Raw genomic sequence first — 15,743 nt, 5'->3', positions numbered from 1 at the left:
GGGCAAGTCTGGGCCCCTGGGAATTGCCAGGAGCTCATTGGCTGGGAGATATGTGATTGTTTGTGTGTGTATGTGCTTGTGTTTGATGTGTGTGTGTCTCTTCCCGTGTGTGTGCGTGGAGGGGAGGACTTGTACTTCTCACCAGTCTGTGTCCTATCTCCCATTATTTGTCTTTCAATAACTTCTCTGTGGATTTCATAAGATGGTAAAGAGATTGAAACTTCAGAAGCCAAGAGAAGAGAGATGGAAAGACAGAGGGTTAGTATGAGTTTGCAGAAGACTTGAGTGTAGATGCATAGTAAGAGGAGCCAGGGAAAGAGGGAGCTGCAGAGAAGAGAGTGCAGGAGAAAGATGGAGGAAGCATGGCATAATTAAAGGGAGGGCTTGGATAGCTCAAATAAATAGCTTTGGAATTATCAGAGCTGTTGGTGGGGGCAAAATGGACAGTGGGGCTTAAAAATTAGTTGGATCTGAATGATCAGTTTATCAGAGACTTTGGCAGATAGAGGGAGATGACATGTGGGTAAAAGAGAACAGGAAAGACCAGTGCATATCAAACATATTGAAAGAATGTAATTCACATTCACAGATTAAACAAGAAACGTTATATAGGCATCCCAACTGATTCAGGAAACGTAATTGCTAAAATTCACCACCCACGTGTGATAAAAGCAAAAAATGCTAGCAAACTGGAAATAGAAGGGGACCTCTTTGAGTTTCCATTAAAAACCTCCAGCAGGGGGCGCCTGGGTGGCTCAGTAGGTTAAGCATCTGACTCTGGGTTTCTAGTCGGAGTTGTGGAATCAGAGCCCCAACTGGGGCTCGGTGCTCAGTGCTGAGTCTGCTCAGATTCTCTCTCCCTCTGCCTCTCACCCATGCTCTCGCTCTTTGTCTCTCAAACAAACAAACAAACAAATAAAATCTTTAAAAAAAAATCTCCAGCAGATATATTTGTGGTGATTATTGAAATGCTGTCTTTAAGATGTGCAGACAAGGCAAGGATGTCAGTTTCTGTGGTGTCTGAGATTGTGCTGAAGGTACTGGCCTGCACCATAAGGCAGGAAAAATAAATGGAAGGTGCAAGAATTGGTAAGGAGGAAACAAAACTGTCTTATTTTCGTTACTGCAAAGGAAAAGATAGATTAAGTTGCAGAATTTTAAATTAAATCCATAGACACAGAAAGCAGATTGGTGGTTGCCAGGGGCTGGGGGAGAGGAGATGGGGGAGTGACTGCCAGTGGGGATGGGGTTTCCTTTTGGGGTGATGGGAGCATTTTATTACTAGATAGAACTAGTGGTTGCACAACACTGTGAATATAAAAAATGCCACTGAAATGTACACTTTAAAATGGTTAAAATGGTAAATTTTTTAATTGGTATTTTACAGCAATAAAAAAAGGAATTTAAAATTAAGAGCTTCCTAGATACTTCTGCTCTAGGAGGTGGCACATAATTTCCTCATCTTGAAGGTGGGCTTGGCTTAGTGATTTGCTTATAAAGAGCAGAGTAGGGAAGGAGAAAAAGAATAACTTGACAATGGATAAACTTGGCAGACAGCATCTTACCCGATGATTAAAGTTAATATCCCCTGTGATGTCATGTGGGCATCAGGGACCTCCGGTGACAATGAGGGAACCCCATCTCCGTGATCTTCCCCCCAAAGCCCATAACCCCAGTCTAATAATGAGAAAACATCAGATAAACCCAAATCAAGGGACTTTTTGCATAATACTTGGTGAGTACTCTTCAAATGTGTCGAGGTCATGAATAATAAGGAAAGACTAAGAAACTCACAGAGAGGCGGAGACCAAGGAGATAAGATGATTAAACACGGTGTAGGGTCCTGGATTGTATTATGGACTAGGAAGAGAACATTAGTGGAAAAACTGGTGAAATATAAAGTTTGCAATTTTGTTAATAATAAGTGTCAATGTAAATGTTTTCCTTTTGACATGTATATCCTGTAACCACATGTTAGATGTTAACATTAGGGCAAGCTGAGTGAAGAGTATATAAAACACTCTGTACCTTTTTACAGCTCAGTGCCTCTATGACTTTCTGTATATCTAAAATTCTTTCAAAATAAAAAGTTTATTTAAAAAATTAAGAGACTCTGTTCAGAAAATTATACCATAAATAGAATGAAAGCAAGCCACAAAATTAGAGATTTTTTTTATAGCACAAGTTAAACTAACAAAGGATTCATATCTAATATGGTTAAAGAACTACGCATCAATAGGAAATGACACATTTTATTTATTTGTTAAAAGATTGATTTATTTATTTGAGAGAGAGAGTGTGAGCATATGAGGGGGGAGGGGCAGAGGGAGAGAGAATCTCAAGTAGACTCCCTGCTGAGTGCAGAGCCCAACAATGCAGGGCTGGATCTCACGATCCTGAGATCATGACCTGAGCCAAAACCAAGAGTCAGACTCTTTAACAACTGAGTCACCCAGGTGAGCCTTTTAATCCATTTTTAAAAATGTGACTATTGGGGCATCTGGGTGGCTCAGTTGTTTGGGTGTCCAACTCTTGATTTTGGCTCAGGTCATGTTCTCAAGGTCATGAGACTGAGCCCTACATTGTTGGGCTCCACGCTCACTGGGGAGTCTACTTGAGATTCTCTCTCTCCTCCCTCTGCCCCTCTACCCCTTGTATGTGTGCGCACGCTCTCTCTCTCAAATAAATAAAATCTTTTAAAAAATGGATAAAAAACTTGAACAAGCATTTCACCCTAAGAAGAAACCAATAATCACATGAAAATGTTTCCCTCATGAGCAATGAGAAAGTAAACCAAAACCAAAATGAGGCACTAGTTCTCCCCCTCCATTCTGGCATGATTCAAAAACTGGGAGTATTCCAAGTGTTGATAGGGGTGTGGAGCAACTGAATGCTTATATGGTGCGGGTGTGATAAAAATAGTTGGAGGCATGTCAAAAAACAATTTGATGTTATCTCGCGAAGCTGAGCATGTGGGTGTCCTACAATCCAGCCGTTTTACCCATGTGCACCAGCCTACATTTCTGAGAATGATTATAAAAGTTTGTGGGGTTTTTTTGGGGAATAAACTCAAAGTGGAAGCAATCTTAAGGTCCACCAACTGGAAAATAGATAAATGATCAAAGGTATAGTAAATCAAGGGGATAATGTAGAGCAGTGAAAAATGCATATATTACAGCACACACAGAAACGTGGATGACAATCAGCAGAATCATGTTGACCAAACAAAACAAGTTAGTAAAATATGTGATAATTTTATTCTAGTTACATGAAGTCCCCAAACACACAAAACTAAACCATGTATTGTTTGTTGATAAATATGTGGTAAAATTGTAAAGAAAAGTGGGAGAATGAAAAACAAAATTTGGGGTAGTTCTTTCTGAGGGGAGGGACAGTGAGATAGGGGAGAGACCCATGGGGTCTTGGACTGTGGTGATAATGTTCTTTGTTCAAGCTTGTCATTGCCCCTTATTCCTTATCTAGAGCTGATCAGTATGTAATAAAAATTGAAAAAGCAGTGAGAGTTACAACAGTGGGTAACACACATTACTATTCCAAGTTCTTTCAGCTGTTAGTTTACATAACATCTGCAATTCTGTGAGGCAAGTCCTGTTATTGTTTCCATTCTACAGATGGGGAAAATGAGGCGTAGAGTGGCCATATGACTTGCCCAAGGTCATGCTAGGGATTAGAGGCAGAGCTGGATTTTAAGCACAGGCCTCACTTGCAACTAATTCCATGTACATTCTGTGTTTATGAAGCTCCTTCATGTGTGCCGGGGGGCAGGGGATTCTGTGGGGCTCAGCTTCTAGTGCTGTTCTAGGCACTGGAGATACACACTGAACAGGTTTGCAAGACCCTGACCTACATGGAACTACCCATCTAGATAAGTGGGGAGGCCTGGAAAGCAGAGATATTTTGGGGTGAGGGCTGAGTCAGGGGAAGAGTTAGGGGCTGGGGAGTTCAGAAGGTAGGGTCAGTGTGGGGGAGTCAGGGAAGGCTTCCTGGAAGAGGGGATGTTCAAACTGGGTAGTGATGGATGAATAGGAGTTTGCCAGTTACACGAGGGAGTGAAGGATGGGATCTAGTCTGAGTGTGTGCAAAGATCCACAGGCTGAGTGGCTTAAAAGGTGAAACATACTCAGAGGAAGACCTAGACATGGAGTGGCAGAGACACAGAGACACTGGACAGAGAGCAGCTCAGAAGGAGACACATGACCAAAAGAGACGGGGAGACAAAAAGGGGAACAAAGAGACACAGGAAGAGAAAGAGATAGAGAAACAGTCAATGAGAGACACAGATCTAGAGACAGAGGAATAGAGGGAAAGCAGACAGACAGCAAAGAACTCAAGAGAGAGCCAGAGAACCCACAGAGTGACTCCAGGAGAGATGAAAACACGCAGAACCAGCAGGGAACCTGAGTGGGGCCGCTCTCTGTCCCTCTGGTCGGAGAGCCCTGGGGGCGGGGAACCCCCACCCGGCTCCGGCCCTTTAAAGCTCCCCCAAGCCTGCAGCGCCCCCGCCCCATCAGGCGTCCCTGGGCTCCGCCCGCCAGCCCCACATCAGCACCACGTCAGGAGCTGTCCGCACCCCCGGTGCTGAACCAAGATGGCCGGCGGCGGAGGCCGGGCCCCGGCGTGAGCAGAGCGCGGGCTGCAGCCCCGGCCATGCCCTAGCCCAGTGGCCGCTAAGGTCTACCTGTCGGAGCCGGCCCGCCGGCGACCCCGGAGACATGTCTCTACTTTGCGTTGGAGGTAGGAGGAGAGGCTGCGGGGCTGGCACCCGGACCGGGCTCGGGGTCCGTGTGGATGCGGCTGGGCTCCTGAGGGGGTGACCCGAGTACACGAGGCTGGACTTTTGAGAGGGGAGCTAGCCCTTGTAGACGGGTCAGGGGGCCTGAGGGGGGTGATCCGGGCAAATGTAGCTGCGTTCTCAGGGGGTCCTGGTGGCCGCTGCTGGGGGTCCTACGGACGTGGCTGAACGTGGAGGTCCGTGTGGACGCCAGCAGGGATCTGAGGCTCTATCTGGCTCTCTAATCTAGACTGGGGAGTCTGTGTAGACCAGGTTATTAGCTGTGGAAGGGGCTGGGCTGGGTAGTTCGAATGAATCGTGTAGGGTACTTGGAAGGAGTCCTGTGAGGTGGGCTGGGCTGTGGGTTTTCAGGGACGTGGACTAGGCTCGGAATTCGAAAAGGGGTGAGAGGGAGGGATCTCCAAGCCCTGAGCATGTAAGATTTGGGTAAGAGGGCTTGACCATCAGGCCAACGGCGAGTTCTAGGAATCTCCCAGCCTTGAGGGCGAAGAGTCCTGGGAAGGGGCTGGGGAAGATTCTTCCCTACGTCCTGAGAGGGTTGTGACTGGGGTCTGGGGGCGCTTTTCCCGTTAGCTCTTTGGACTCCCGAGTGGGGGCTGGGGGAATCGTCTGAGGGCCTCCCCACACCCCGCCCCCTCCAGCACTCCTAACCGCGTAACCGGCCTTCCCCGTAGGGAGCCGAGCCCTCGAGGATGCAGTGCCGGTCTGCACCCCTCCCAGCATCCTCACCTCACCCACTTTGCGCCGAAGCGAGGGAGGGAGAGGTGGGGTGGAGCTATTTTGGGGCCCGAACGCCATCTGCACCGAGGCCCACGCCCAGGCCCACGCTCTGCGTTGGGGGGGGGAGGAAAGACACAGGAGGGGCATGATCGCTGCCCCTCACTTCTGAGGCTGGTTTAGGGGTGAACCCAGCCCATCAGGACTCAGGCGTCCTGGGCATTCCTGCTAAGAACTCAGGCTCTGGGAGACCTTGGGCGTCAGTGGTGGTGGTGGTGAACAGGGGCTCAAGGCTTACAGAGGTCTCAACCTTGGGTTTCAAGGACTGGGGTCCACCCCTCTCACTCACACCTACTCCCTCCAAGAAGGCTGAGGTTGGGGAAGAAGTGTATTGGTCAGGCCTGAGATGTCAGGCTTTGAGAGACCTTAGGCAGCGGGGACTGTGATGTGTGTGTGTGTGTGTGTGTGTGTGTGTTGTGTGTGTGCGTGTGAGAGAGAGAGAGAGAGAGACAGAGACAGAGACAGAGACAGAGACAAAGACAGAGACAGAGAGCTAAAACCCCAGCTTCCGCCTGGACCCCAGTGAACAGGCCCAGATCTGGGAACCGCCCCCACCACCCCTCCCCCTTCCTCCCCTCCCCCTCTGTCGCTCCATTCACAAACCCTGCCCCGCCCGCTCGCTCCCTGCCGCGGCGACTTCCAGAGTGCTGTCGCACGGGGCTGGGCAGGCGTGGACGCGGGTGTTCTTAAAGGGACAGGGACCTGCTTTCTCTGAGCTCGTTCCTGACCGTGCCTGATGGTGACAGAAGGGCCCATAGATCAAAAGCCAACTACCCCCTGACCTATGGAGTTAAGGGAGTGGGGAGGTGGAGGTCCCCCTGGAACCGCCAAGGGCGAGGCCTAAGGGAAGGCGGAGGTGAACGTACAAACCCTCTATTGGCCTCTTCCCCTCCTCTAAATTGCCTAGCAGTGGGGGCCGGGGCAGGGGTGGGGGTGGCTGGCACTGGAGGAGGAGGTCAATGTGTGTTCCTTGCTGATTCTCTCCTCTGCTCCTCCCACTCCCACCCTACCCTTCCTCACATCCTCCAAGTTGGGTTCCTCTGGAAGGTTTGCCTAGTTGTGTGTGTGTGGTGGTGGTGGGGGGAATCTCACCATTAACTCTGACGCAAACTGGAGGCTGGACTGTGGGGGTGGTGTGAGGGGGGGCAGTAAGAAGGGTGAGGCTTCCAGAAACGGAGGCCTGGGGGAAGAATTGTGTTGGATGATTCTGTGGAACTTACAGGAAGGGAATCACCAGCAGAGTGGAGGGGTGTTGCTGGGAGGGGCAAGGCTATGGGTGGAGTGGGAAGTAAAGCCCTGAGATGTATGGGGGGTGGAATAATGCTGGGAGAGGCAGAGGGGGAGACCAGGAGAAATGGAGAGGGTGAAATACTGGGGGCGGGGGTGAGGCCCAGAGTGGGGAGGCCGGGAGAGTAATGGAGTGAATGAGAGGGGGGAGGGGATAGGGGAGCAGTGGAGCTGGGCTGGGAGGGCTTTCCATGGGTCTGAGCTCATCCTTGGAGATGAGGAAATACCTATACCTCCAACCAGAGGCCAACTCATGTTTGCCCATATCTGTACACACATGCACTGAAAGGTTCATACACAGACTCACCCTGTGTGGACAGAAATGCCCAGGATCCACCAAGTCTCCATGAAGACCACATGCTTGTGAAAGCACACTTATGGACACATGTGCACATTCATATGTGTGTGTGAACACACACATGTATATGGGACACAGCCACTCTGCCACATAGACATGGCCCCCAAAATATAAGCATGTGTGTTCACATGCATGTACACGGACATGGATGTATTCAAACAAGTTTGATGCATGTTCACATTACCCATGTCACAGAAAGATCCACTCATGCCCTGACATACAGGCACGTACCTATGTATACCTGTTAGGGCCCCAATCCCAAGAAACATACACGGGTACACATGAGCATATGCCAAAGCCACATGTGTACTTGCATGATGACACTTGCCCAGACATTCAAAGCAGCCCCTTTGAGCAGGTGAATGATGTTGTGTACACACAAGTAAACAAATACACATTCCCTACAACTGTATAACACACATCCATACATACACCACAACGTGTTTCTAATTAACGTATCACCTGCAAGCCCTCATATACCTAAACTTACACATACTAGCATGTCCCACATACAGTCACATTGCACTCCTTAACACATGTACAGATCAACACCTGCATTCAGATGGTACACACAAGCATATGTCCCTCCACGCACACATACACACACACCCATGTATACCTACCTGCCTGCCCTGGTAACACTAGCAAATACACATGCAAACACACACACGCAAACTCTTGCATCCATACCCGACACCAACACATAGGAGACCACCTTATACTAGTCTTGCCTCTGCCCCTTCTCATTTCTTTATCTATGTGGAGTCCCATTGCCCCTCCCCCACCCCATCCACTTGCTAGGGCTTGGCAGAGTCCTGAGGCTGCAAAATGCCAAGTTCCACCTGGTTCCTTCATGAATTCATTCATATACTTACTCAGCAAGCCTTAGCTGAGCACCTACCCTATGCCAGGCACTGTTCCTGGAGACCCAGTGCTATTCCTGGCCTCATGCTGGTGGGGTCAGAGTGGGAGAGACAGGGAAGGGCTGAGGGAGCCAGGGAAGGTGGTATCCAGGGCTTTCTTCCTTTGGGAAGCCTGCCCTTATCGCCCCCCAACACACACAACATTTACCTGGGTCTGAGAAGATGAGGGGGAGCTAAGCAGAAGGGACATGGTGCTCTAGGTGGAGAGAATGGCACGTGCAAAATCATGGTGCTGGGAATTCAGGTCTAGACCTTCCTATGTACCTTACGGCATTTTGCCAGGCCACTCAATGTTTTTGAAGGCTCCATAAATATTTGATGAATGAATATTGCATACAATTAGTAAATGCATGTGAGGGTGAGTTTGCCTCAAAACTAATAATATCAACAACAAGCCCCATTTATCTGGCATTCTGTAAGTATGGTGTTGAGGACTCTTATGCCCATTGCCTACTTTAATCCTCATAGAAACCCGTTGTAAGGATGAGGAAAACTGAGGCTCAGGGAGGATCAACAACTTGCTTAGTGCCACAGAGCCAGAGGTGTAACTGACTCCACAGCCTACTGGGAGTTGGGGATGAAGGTTGAGCCTCTTCTTGGAGGAAGAGAAGCCAAGTTCCTTTCATGGGATGAGAATCTGTGCAGGGATCACCTTCTTCCTTCAACCACTCAATAAAGAGATGTGTCATTTCTCCCCATTCATTGTGGGTTTTCCCCTGCTCCTCTCCCAGGAAGCCCTCACAAATCCCTCTGCCCCTGGCTGCCCTGTTTCTGATCCCATGTAGCCAGAGGAGCTTGTATCTGGGTCTTTGCTCTCACTATACTTATAGGTTGCTCTCCAGGGTTGGCTCTGATTCATCTTCAGGGCTGCAATCTTAGCCCCTTCCCCAACCTGTACCTCATTTTCCTCCCACATACAATGGGCTTCCTCTCTGAGGTGCCAACCAGGACATACCTAGTCCAGCAGGCCTGGGTTTGAATCCTTAAAACCACAACTTCCTGGCAAGTCCTGTATCCTCTTCACTCCTTAGTGTGCCCATCTGTAGAATGGACACACTAATAGTACCTACTGCCTAGGTTTGCTAGAACTCTCCAGTGAGATGAGGCACGAAGAGCCCTTGGCATGATGCCTGGCCTGTGGAAAGGTTCCGTAAGTGTGAGCCGATGACAGGAAAAATCAATGGTGGTGTTTTTATTAATGGGGACTAAAAGCTTTCCGTGGGTGTAGGACATTTCCTGAGAGCTCACTGCGTTCTCAGGCCTGAGGAGGGCTCAGTAGTACACAGGAGGTAAAAAGGCGTGCCAAGTTCATTGGAGGTAAACGGGCAGGGACAGGGGTTCAGCACCGTGGACAGAGCAGGGACAGCTCCTGCCGAACTGTGGACAGCGCCCGCCTGTGCGGAAGGGGCAGATCTTACCCACGGGGCTGCTGGAGGAGGAAATTCTGTCGTTACTTCATTGAACACTATTTAATGAGCACCTACTATATGTCAGGCATAGTTATAAGTGGTGGCACCTGGTAAACAACACAGGCAGAAATCCCTGTCAAGGTTCTTGGTGTGTTTATGTTTTACACTGAAGTCTTCTGTCGGGCTCTGGCTTATTTCTGTCAATGGAGGGTAAGAACCCTCTCTCCCAGATGAAAGCCAGTGGGGCCAGTGTCCTTACCACAAAGCTCACGTAGGCCATCGACATCACATATAAAACCACCAAACATCTTAAATCGATTTCTGAATTCTTTGTTTCCCTTCCCTCCTCCCCCATCTTGTAGTGTCTCCTGACACCCAGTAAGCATGTCCTGAAGGCAAGCTTTCAGGGGCTTCTCTTGATGGTTGGAATCTACTCTTCACCCGCCCCCACCCGAGACCTGGCAGGTCATGGAGGAGGTGCCCAAAGACTGGAATTCACCTCAATTAGAATCCAGGGTCGTCCAGACCAGGGGTATACATAGAACCCAACCAAATAATACAAATAGTAATGATACTGGTAATGGTAATTGCAAAAATATTGGTCATGACAGTGTAATAATGCCGATTCTAATAATGATGAAAAAGAAAGGGGAGCAGGAAGAGAAGGGAGTAAGAGGAAAGGAGGAAGGGGAGAAGACGCTACATTGATCCATTTCCCAGATGCAGAAACTGAGGCCCAGAGCCTGGCGGAGCCTATGGGAGTCCCCAGCCTGAGCCCCTGCTCCCACCTCCACCGATTCTACCCTGGCCAGCATCTGCCTGTGTAACCACATTAATCAAATTAAAGCGCCTATGGGGGCCCCCAAGGGCCGCGCAGGCTGCTGACAGTCGTGAGGCGGCGTCTCCCGCTGGCCTCTCAGAGGGGCCGGCAGTGGCACCTCCCCCACCCGCCACTCCCAGCTGTCGCGTCGCCCACGCCCTCTGTGCCCACTTTATAAATAGCCTTGTGCGTGTGACCAGGAGCCCGCGGGGGAGGGGCGGTGCTTCCGCCCCGGTGACCCCGATACTGCAGCTCCGCTCGAGCTCGAGCGGCGCCAGCGAGCATGGAGAAAGTGGCAGGGCAGAGATGTGATGACTATGGTGGTGAAGGCGACAGTGACTCGGACCGTTTACTGACGGGGAAGACAGAAAGAGATAGACTTGGTTCCTTCTCGCAGCCCCACCAGCCCCTCCTTGCGCCCTCTCCTTCTTTTAAGCTCCCTTCTCCTCTGAGCCCCACCCCTGATGACACCCGCTCCTCTGCCTTCCTGAGTCCCCTCCCCCACCAGACCTTCCTCCAGCTCCGGAGCTTCCTTCCCTAGTCCTCTCTCCACCCCATTGCCCCATCCCCGCCCCCAGTCTTCCTCTCCACTCTGAGCCCCTTCCTTGATTCCTCATTTCTCTCTGAGCCCCCTCTCTTACTCTGAGTCTCCCCCTCCTTCCTCTGAGTTCTCAGTGATGAACATACATTGAGGTCCTCATCCTGTACTCGCTGAAGGGGCCTGGGAGCCAGAGCCTGGACTCAGCTGTCAGAGCTAGAGCGCCCCCCCACCCCCCGCCCCCAATCACTCCTCTGCTGGTGGCCCCCAACTGAGCTCATTACCCTCTGGCCCACTGAGGCTTAAGGAGGAGGGAAGTGGGTAATCTGAGGGAGTGGAGACAAGAGAGACAGACAGAGACAGATGGGGGAGAAGGGGAGGAAGAGAAACAGAACCAGGAGGAGGAAGACAGAGACACTCCATCCCCCACCAGGAGGAGAGGATAGAGGACAGACCTTGGATGACTGACCTCCCCTCTGAGCTCTGTCCCTGGTCTGTAAAAAGGAATACTGAGCAGGAGCTGCAGGCCAGCCCAGGCCAGGCCTGGCTGGACAACAATCAGCCCCTCATCTCTCCCTCCAACCCTTCTCTTCCAACTCTGCCTCTCCTTTTTGCTGGCCCTCCCTAGTGGACATCTGTGTGTCTCTCTCTTTCTGTGTCTCTGTCTCTGACGCTCATGACTTGTTGTCTACCCTCTCCTCCTCCTCCTCCTCCCTGCTTCTCTTTCTTTCCCCATGTTGATCCCTCCATGTGTGCGTGCCTTTCTCAGCCTGTGTCTCTTTCACCATTCTTCCTCCCTGCCCTGCCCCTGCCTCTGCATCACCCCCATTCCCAGCTTCACAGTCACCAGGTGTGCAAGCAGGAGCTCCCCCAGGAGAGAGGTCTGTAACTCCTGCTGGGTACAGACTTAAGTGTCCCTGAGCTTCACTCAGCCCCAGGGGTGAGAGGCTGGGTGGTTGAGCTCCCTGTGGGGTAAGTGGAGCTGAGGGTATGAGAGGGGGCCAGTGGGACAGGACCTGAGCATGCCTTCAAGAGAGGGTCCTTTGTACGTGCAGTTATGTGCTTTGAATGGGAAGGTGAAGAGGATAGCACATAGTGACTGATTTGGGGATGTGGGAGAAAGGGAGACAGAGACACAAAGATAAAAGACAGAGAGAATGCCAGATCTAGAAAAACAGAAAGAGAGAGACAGAGTGAGAGAGAGATGGAGGCCCAGAGAGGGGGATTCACTTGCCCAGGTTCACACAGCACTATAAGCTGAACCTGGCTCCACCTGACTCCATGCTGAAACTGTGCTCATCACTCCCAAAGTCCAGCCGAGGGCTTCCCTCTGCATTCTAACCTCCCAAACCCAAACCCAGATGTGATGAGGACAATGTACAACCCATTTGCATTTAAAGTTTGAGTTTTCTTGTGGGGGGTGGTTGGCATTGGCATAGGAAGCTGATCATTCTTCCTCCTGCTCTGCAATTCCGGGGAACTCACTCAGTGATTCTGGGCATCAATCCCCCTCGCCCCAGCCACCACCAGACACGTACACCGTCTGTCTGCAACAGGAACAAACAGTATTTAATGACAAGTGTTTAGAACTACTCCACGTCCCCCATCCTCTGTTCATTGTTTTCATTCGGGTGCTCTTGGTTCGGTTTAGAACTACTCCACGTCCCCAATTCTCTGTTCACTGGTTTCATTTGGGTGCTCTTGCAAAACGAAAAGTCAAGTGATGAGGACAGAGACATGAACTCTAGATGGGAGGCCATGGCATTTGCCCAGAAGAGGGCTGACCTTGACCCTCAAAAGGAGAGAGAGAGAATAGAAACACAATTTTGTTTCTAGGAATTTATCCTTCAACTTACCTGCACATACTCATCAAGACACACTGAAAAACAGAAAGTTTCTACAGAGGGTGTAGAATGCTGCCGTTTGTGTAGGAAATAAAACAATGCACACATGCACTTGATCGCCGAATCAGAAACCATCTATCTCTAGCACTACAAGGAACTGGTAATGTTGATTGCACCAGGAGGGATCGTGAGGGCTGGGGTAGAAAAGAGCCTTATTCTCATTGTATGCCAGTCTCTTGATTGCCTTGGATTTTGTAAAATGTGCATGTATTGCTTACGCAAACAAAAACATCCATGCAAAAGGAGAAAGGGAGAAGAATTGTGGAAAGCAGGAGAAAGGGTTCAGTTTGGGAGCTGGTTTTGGGTGGAGATAGAGAGTGAATGATGGAGAAAGATGTTGGGGGCAGCTGCAGGGTGTGAGAGATGTTGAAATTAAGTTTAATATCTTATGAGAAGAGCCAGTAAAGAGTGGAATTGCTTCAAGTCACTTGGGACTGTGGGGTGCTGTGAAACATGAAGAGACTGGACCACGTGGGACCCTGACATATATTCGGGTTTCACCTTTCATAAGCAAGTTGGGCTGGACAAGCTCTAACAACCTCCCAGCCAGGTCTGGGATGTCTCTGGACTGTTCTGTTCCACCTCGCCCAGTCCCCTTTGAATATTAGACCTCAAAATCCCTGGAACATTTGGTAGGCAGACTGAGCTGGATAACTGGGGGAGAAGTCTCACTGGCCTGGCAGGCAGAGGGGGTCATTGGAGATTATCTTTCTCCTCTCTCTCTCCCTCTTTCCCTTACCAACTGTTCTCTCTCTGCTGCAATCCAGGAGGGCTTCCTGTGGGAAGCCTCTCCTGTCCCCTGCCCAGCTCCTTCTTTTGGAACCTGTTCAATTGTGGGTAAAGGCACAATTGGAGGTGGGGGAGCTTTGGGGGAGATTGATGGGGAGGATGGAGGGGGATGAAATTATACCCAGGGTCCAAATTTCCTTCAACTTCTAAGTCTGCCTGTGCTTATCTGTCTGATGGCTTCTTTCTCTCCCTTTCATCCCTGCCTCCCTCCTCTCCTTTCTGTTTCTCTTCCTTTCCTTGTCTCTTTTCTCTGTTTTTGATCTCACCTCTTTGTTTTGCTTTTGTTTTGTTTTCTGTTTGGTCTCTTGATCTGTCTCCTTTGCTCTCTCTCTTTGCCTTTCCTTTTTGTCTCTTTCTTTCTGTGTGTCTCTCCTCTCTGTCTCTCTTGTTATATTTCTATTTTGGTGTGTCTCTCTGTGTCTCTGTCTCTTTCTTCTCCTTACTCTCTCCCCATCTCCCTTCCCTATCTCTGTCTCTCTCCACAGTCAAAAAAGCCAAGTTTGATGGTGCCCAAGGTAAGTGGCCTCTATTCCTGCCCTGTCCTGTGTTGTCTGTCTGTCTGTGTCTTGGAGAGATAAGGGAGGGGGTCTGAGCCCATAATAGGGGACTTGGGTTGCATGTCTGCGAGCAACACAGAGTGTCAGACTTGGCCTGCAATCCCAAAGTCTCCCCAGCCATCTCCTGGAGAATCCAGTGGAGGTGGTGCTCACCCTGAGCCAAAGGCCCTTCCCAAGATCCTAAGAGACAGGGTGGGATTCTTAGATCAAGCTACACGCGGGAAAAGTGAGGCTCAGAAAAGTGAAGGGAGTTTCTTACTGTCAATTTTGTTTCACTATCTGGGGACTCAGTCTTCCCAGTTAAAAACCAGGACTCTTGTACATAGTCATTTCTAAGCAGCAAGATTAGGCATCCCAAAATTCCACATCTCCCTGAACCAAGGCCCTTCCCTTGTGCTCTGAGGGACTGGCAGGGAGGGACTCGGGTGTAGGTACAGAAACAGCTCAGTATATTGGACCTGGTTATTGGACTGTGGCCCCAAGTATGAGGAGACCTTGGGGGATCACAGCAAGGTCATCTAGAGCTTGGGAAGGGACATGGGGGGACCCCGAGCCCCTGTGCTGACCCCTGCTTTCACCACCACAGAGAAATTCAACACGTACGTGACCCTGAAGGTGCAAAATGTCAAGAGCACGACCATCGCTGTGCGGGGCAGCCAGCCCAGCTGGGAGCAGGATTTCATGTTGTGAGTCTGCAATGCCTGGGCTAGCACGACCTTGCTGCTAGTCCTCGCTGGTCCCATAGAGCAGAGCTGGACACCTGCATGTCGTCTGGGACTCCACTCCCTCCTCCCTCGGCCCCATGTCCAGCCATCAGCTTTGCCTCCAAAGCACTTCCTAAATCCAGTTGCTTCCTTTATCTCCATGGCCACCAGCCAAGTCCCTGCTGCCCGCCAGCCTCCGCCCCTGGCCTCCTGCTGCTGCCCGCCTCCTGCCTCCCAGCAATCTGTTCTCCTCCAGGCAGCCAGGGGGATATTTTTAAAACTGCAAATCACATCCTGTCACTCTCTAAACTTGCCCATGGCTCATGGCTTGTGAACCTCAGAACAAAACCCACACTCCTCTCCACAACACCCTCTTTCCAGGCATGGCCCCTGTAACCTGCCAGTATCTCCCTCCATCTCTCCTGGCACACTTGCCCCAGCCGCCTCCATCTCTGGACCATTCCTCCAACACATCCAGCTTGGTCCTGTCCCAGGGACTTTGCACTTGCTTTTCTCTCCTCCTCCTTCCCCCCAGCAGGGTCCTTCTTGTCCTTTGAATCTCTATTGAGTCACCTCCTCAGGGAAGCCCTCCCTGACCACCATCCCCAAGCAGCGATTGGAGAGTAATTTCAGGCCAAGCCACCAATTATCATTTAAGTCATTTGTGTGATTTCTTGACACATTTCTGGGCCCTGGCTCTGGACTGTGAGTCTAGGAGGGTAGGGCCTGTTGGTCTCTGTCTCCACTGTGAGTTCCACGCCCCCATGCCAAGGAGAAGGTCTGGCACACAGTAGGTGGCTCAATAAATATTTGCCCAATAAATGAATGAATTCATGAGCTGGACCCTCCCCTCAACCTGGAGCT

The 15,743-nt window shown here is 50.4% G+C and overlaps 1 protein-coding gene across 1 annotated transcript in view; it reads left to right on the top strand.

Annotated features, from left to right (window-relative positions):
* Positions 1–1,001: 1,001 nt before the first annotated feature.
* Positions 1,002–15,743, top strand: part of UNC13A (unc-13 homolog A) — a 59,597-nt gene continuing 44,855 nt past the window's right edge. The window contains exons 1-5 of the mRNA XM_026500385.3: positions 1,002–1,037; positions 4,533–4,755; positions 5,488–5,577; positions 14,104–14,133; positions 14,762–14,861. Coding sequence (XP_026356170.2) covers positions 1,002–1,037; positions 4,533–4,755; positions 5,488–5,577; positions 14,104–14,133; positions 14,762–14,861 — 479 coding nt within the window. The remainder of the gene's footprint in view (positions 1,038–4,532; positions 4,756–5,487; positions 5,578–14,103; positions 14,134–14,761; positions 14,862–15,743) is intronic.

Source organism: Ursus arctos, unplaced genomic scaffold, assembly GCF_023065955.2.
Source record: "Ursus arctos isolate Adak ecotype North America unplaced genomic scaffold, UrsArc2.0 scaffold_14, whole genome shotgun sequence".
Lineage (NCBI taxonomy): Eukaryota > Metazoa > Chordata > Mammalia > Carnivora > Ursidae > Ursus > Ursus arctos.
The sequence above is the reverse complement of the archived record's forward strand: the minus strand, read 5'-3'. Positions and strand labels throughout refer to the sequence as shown.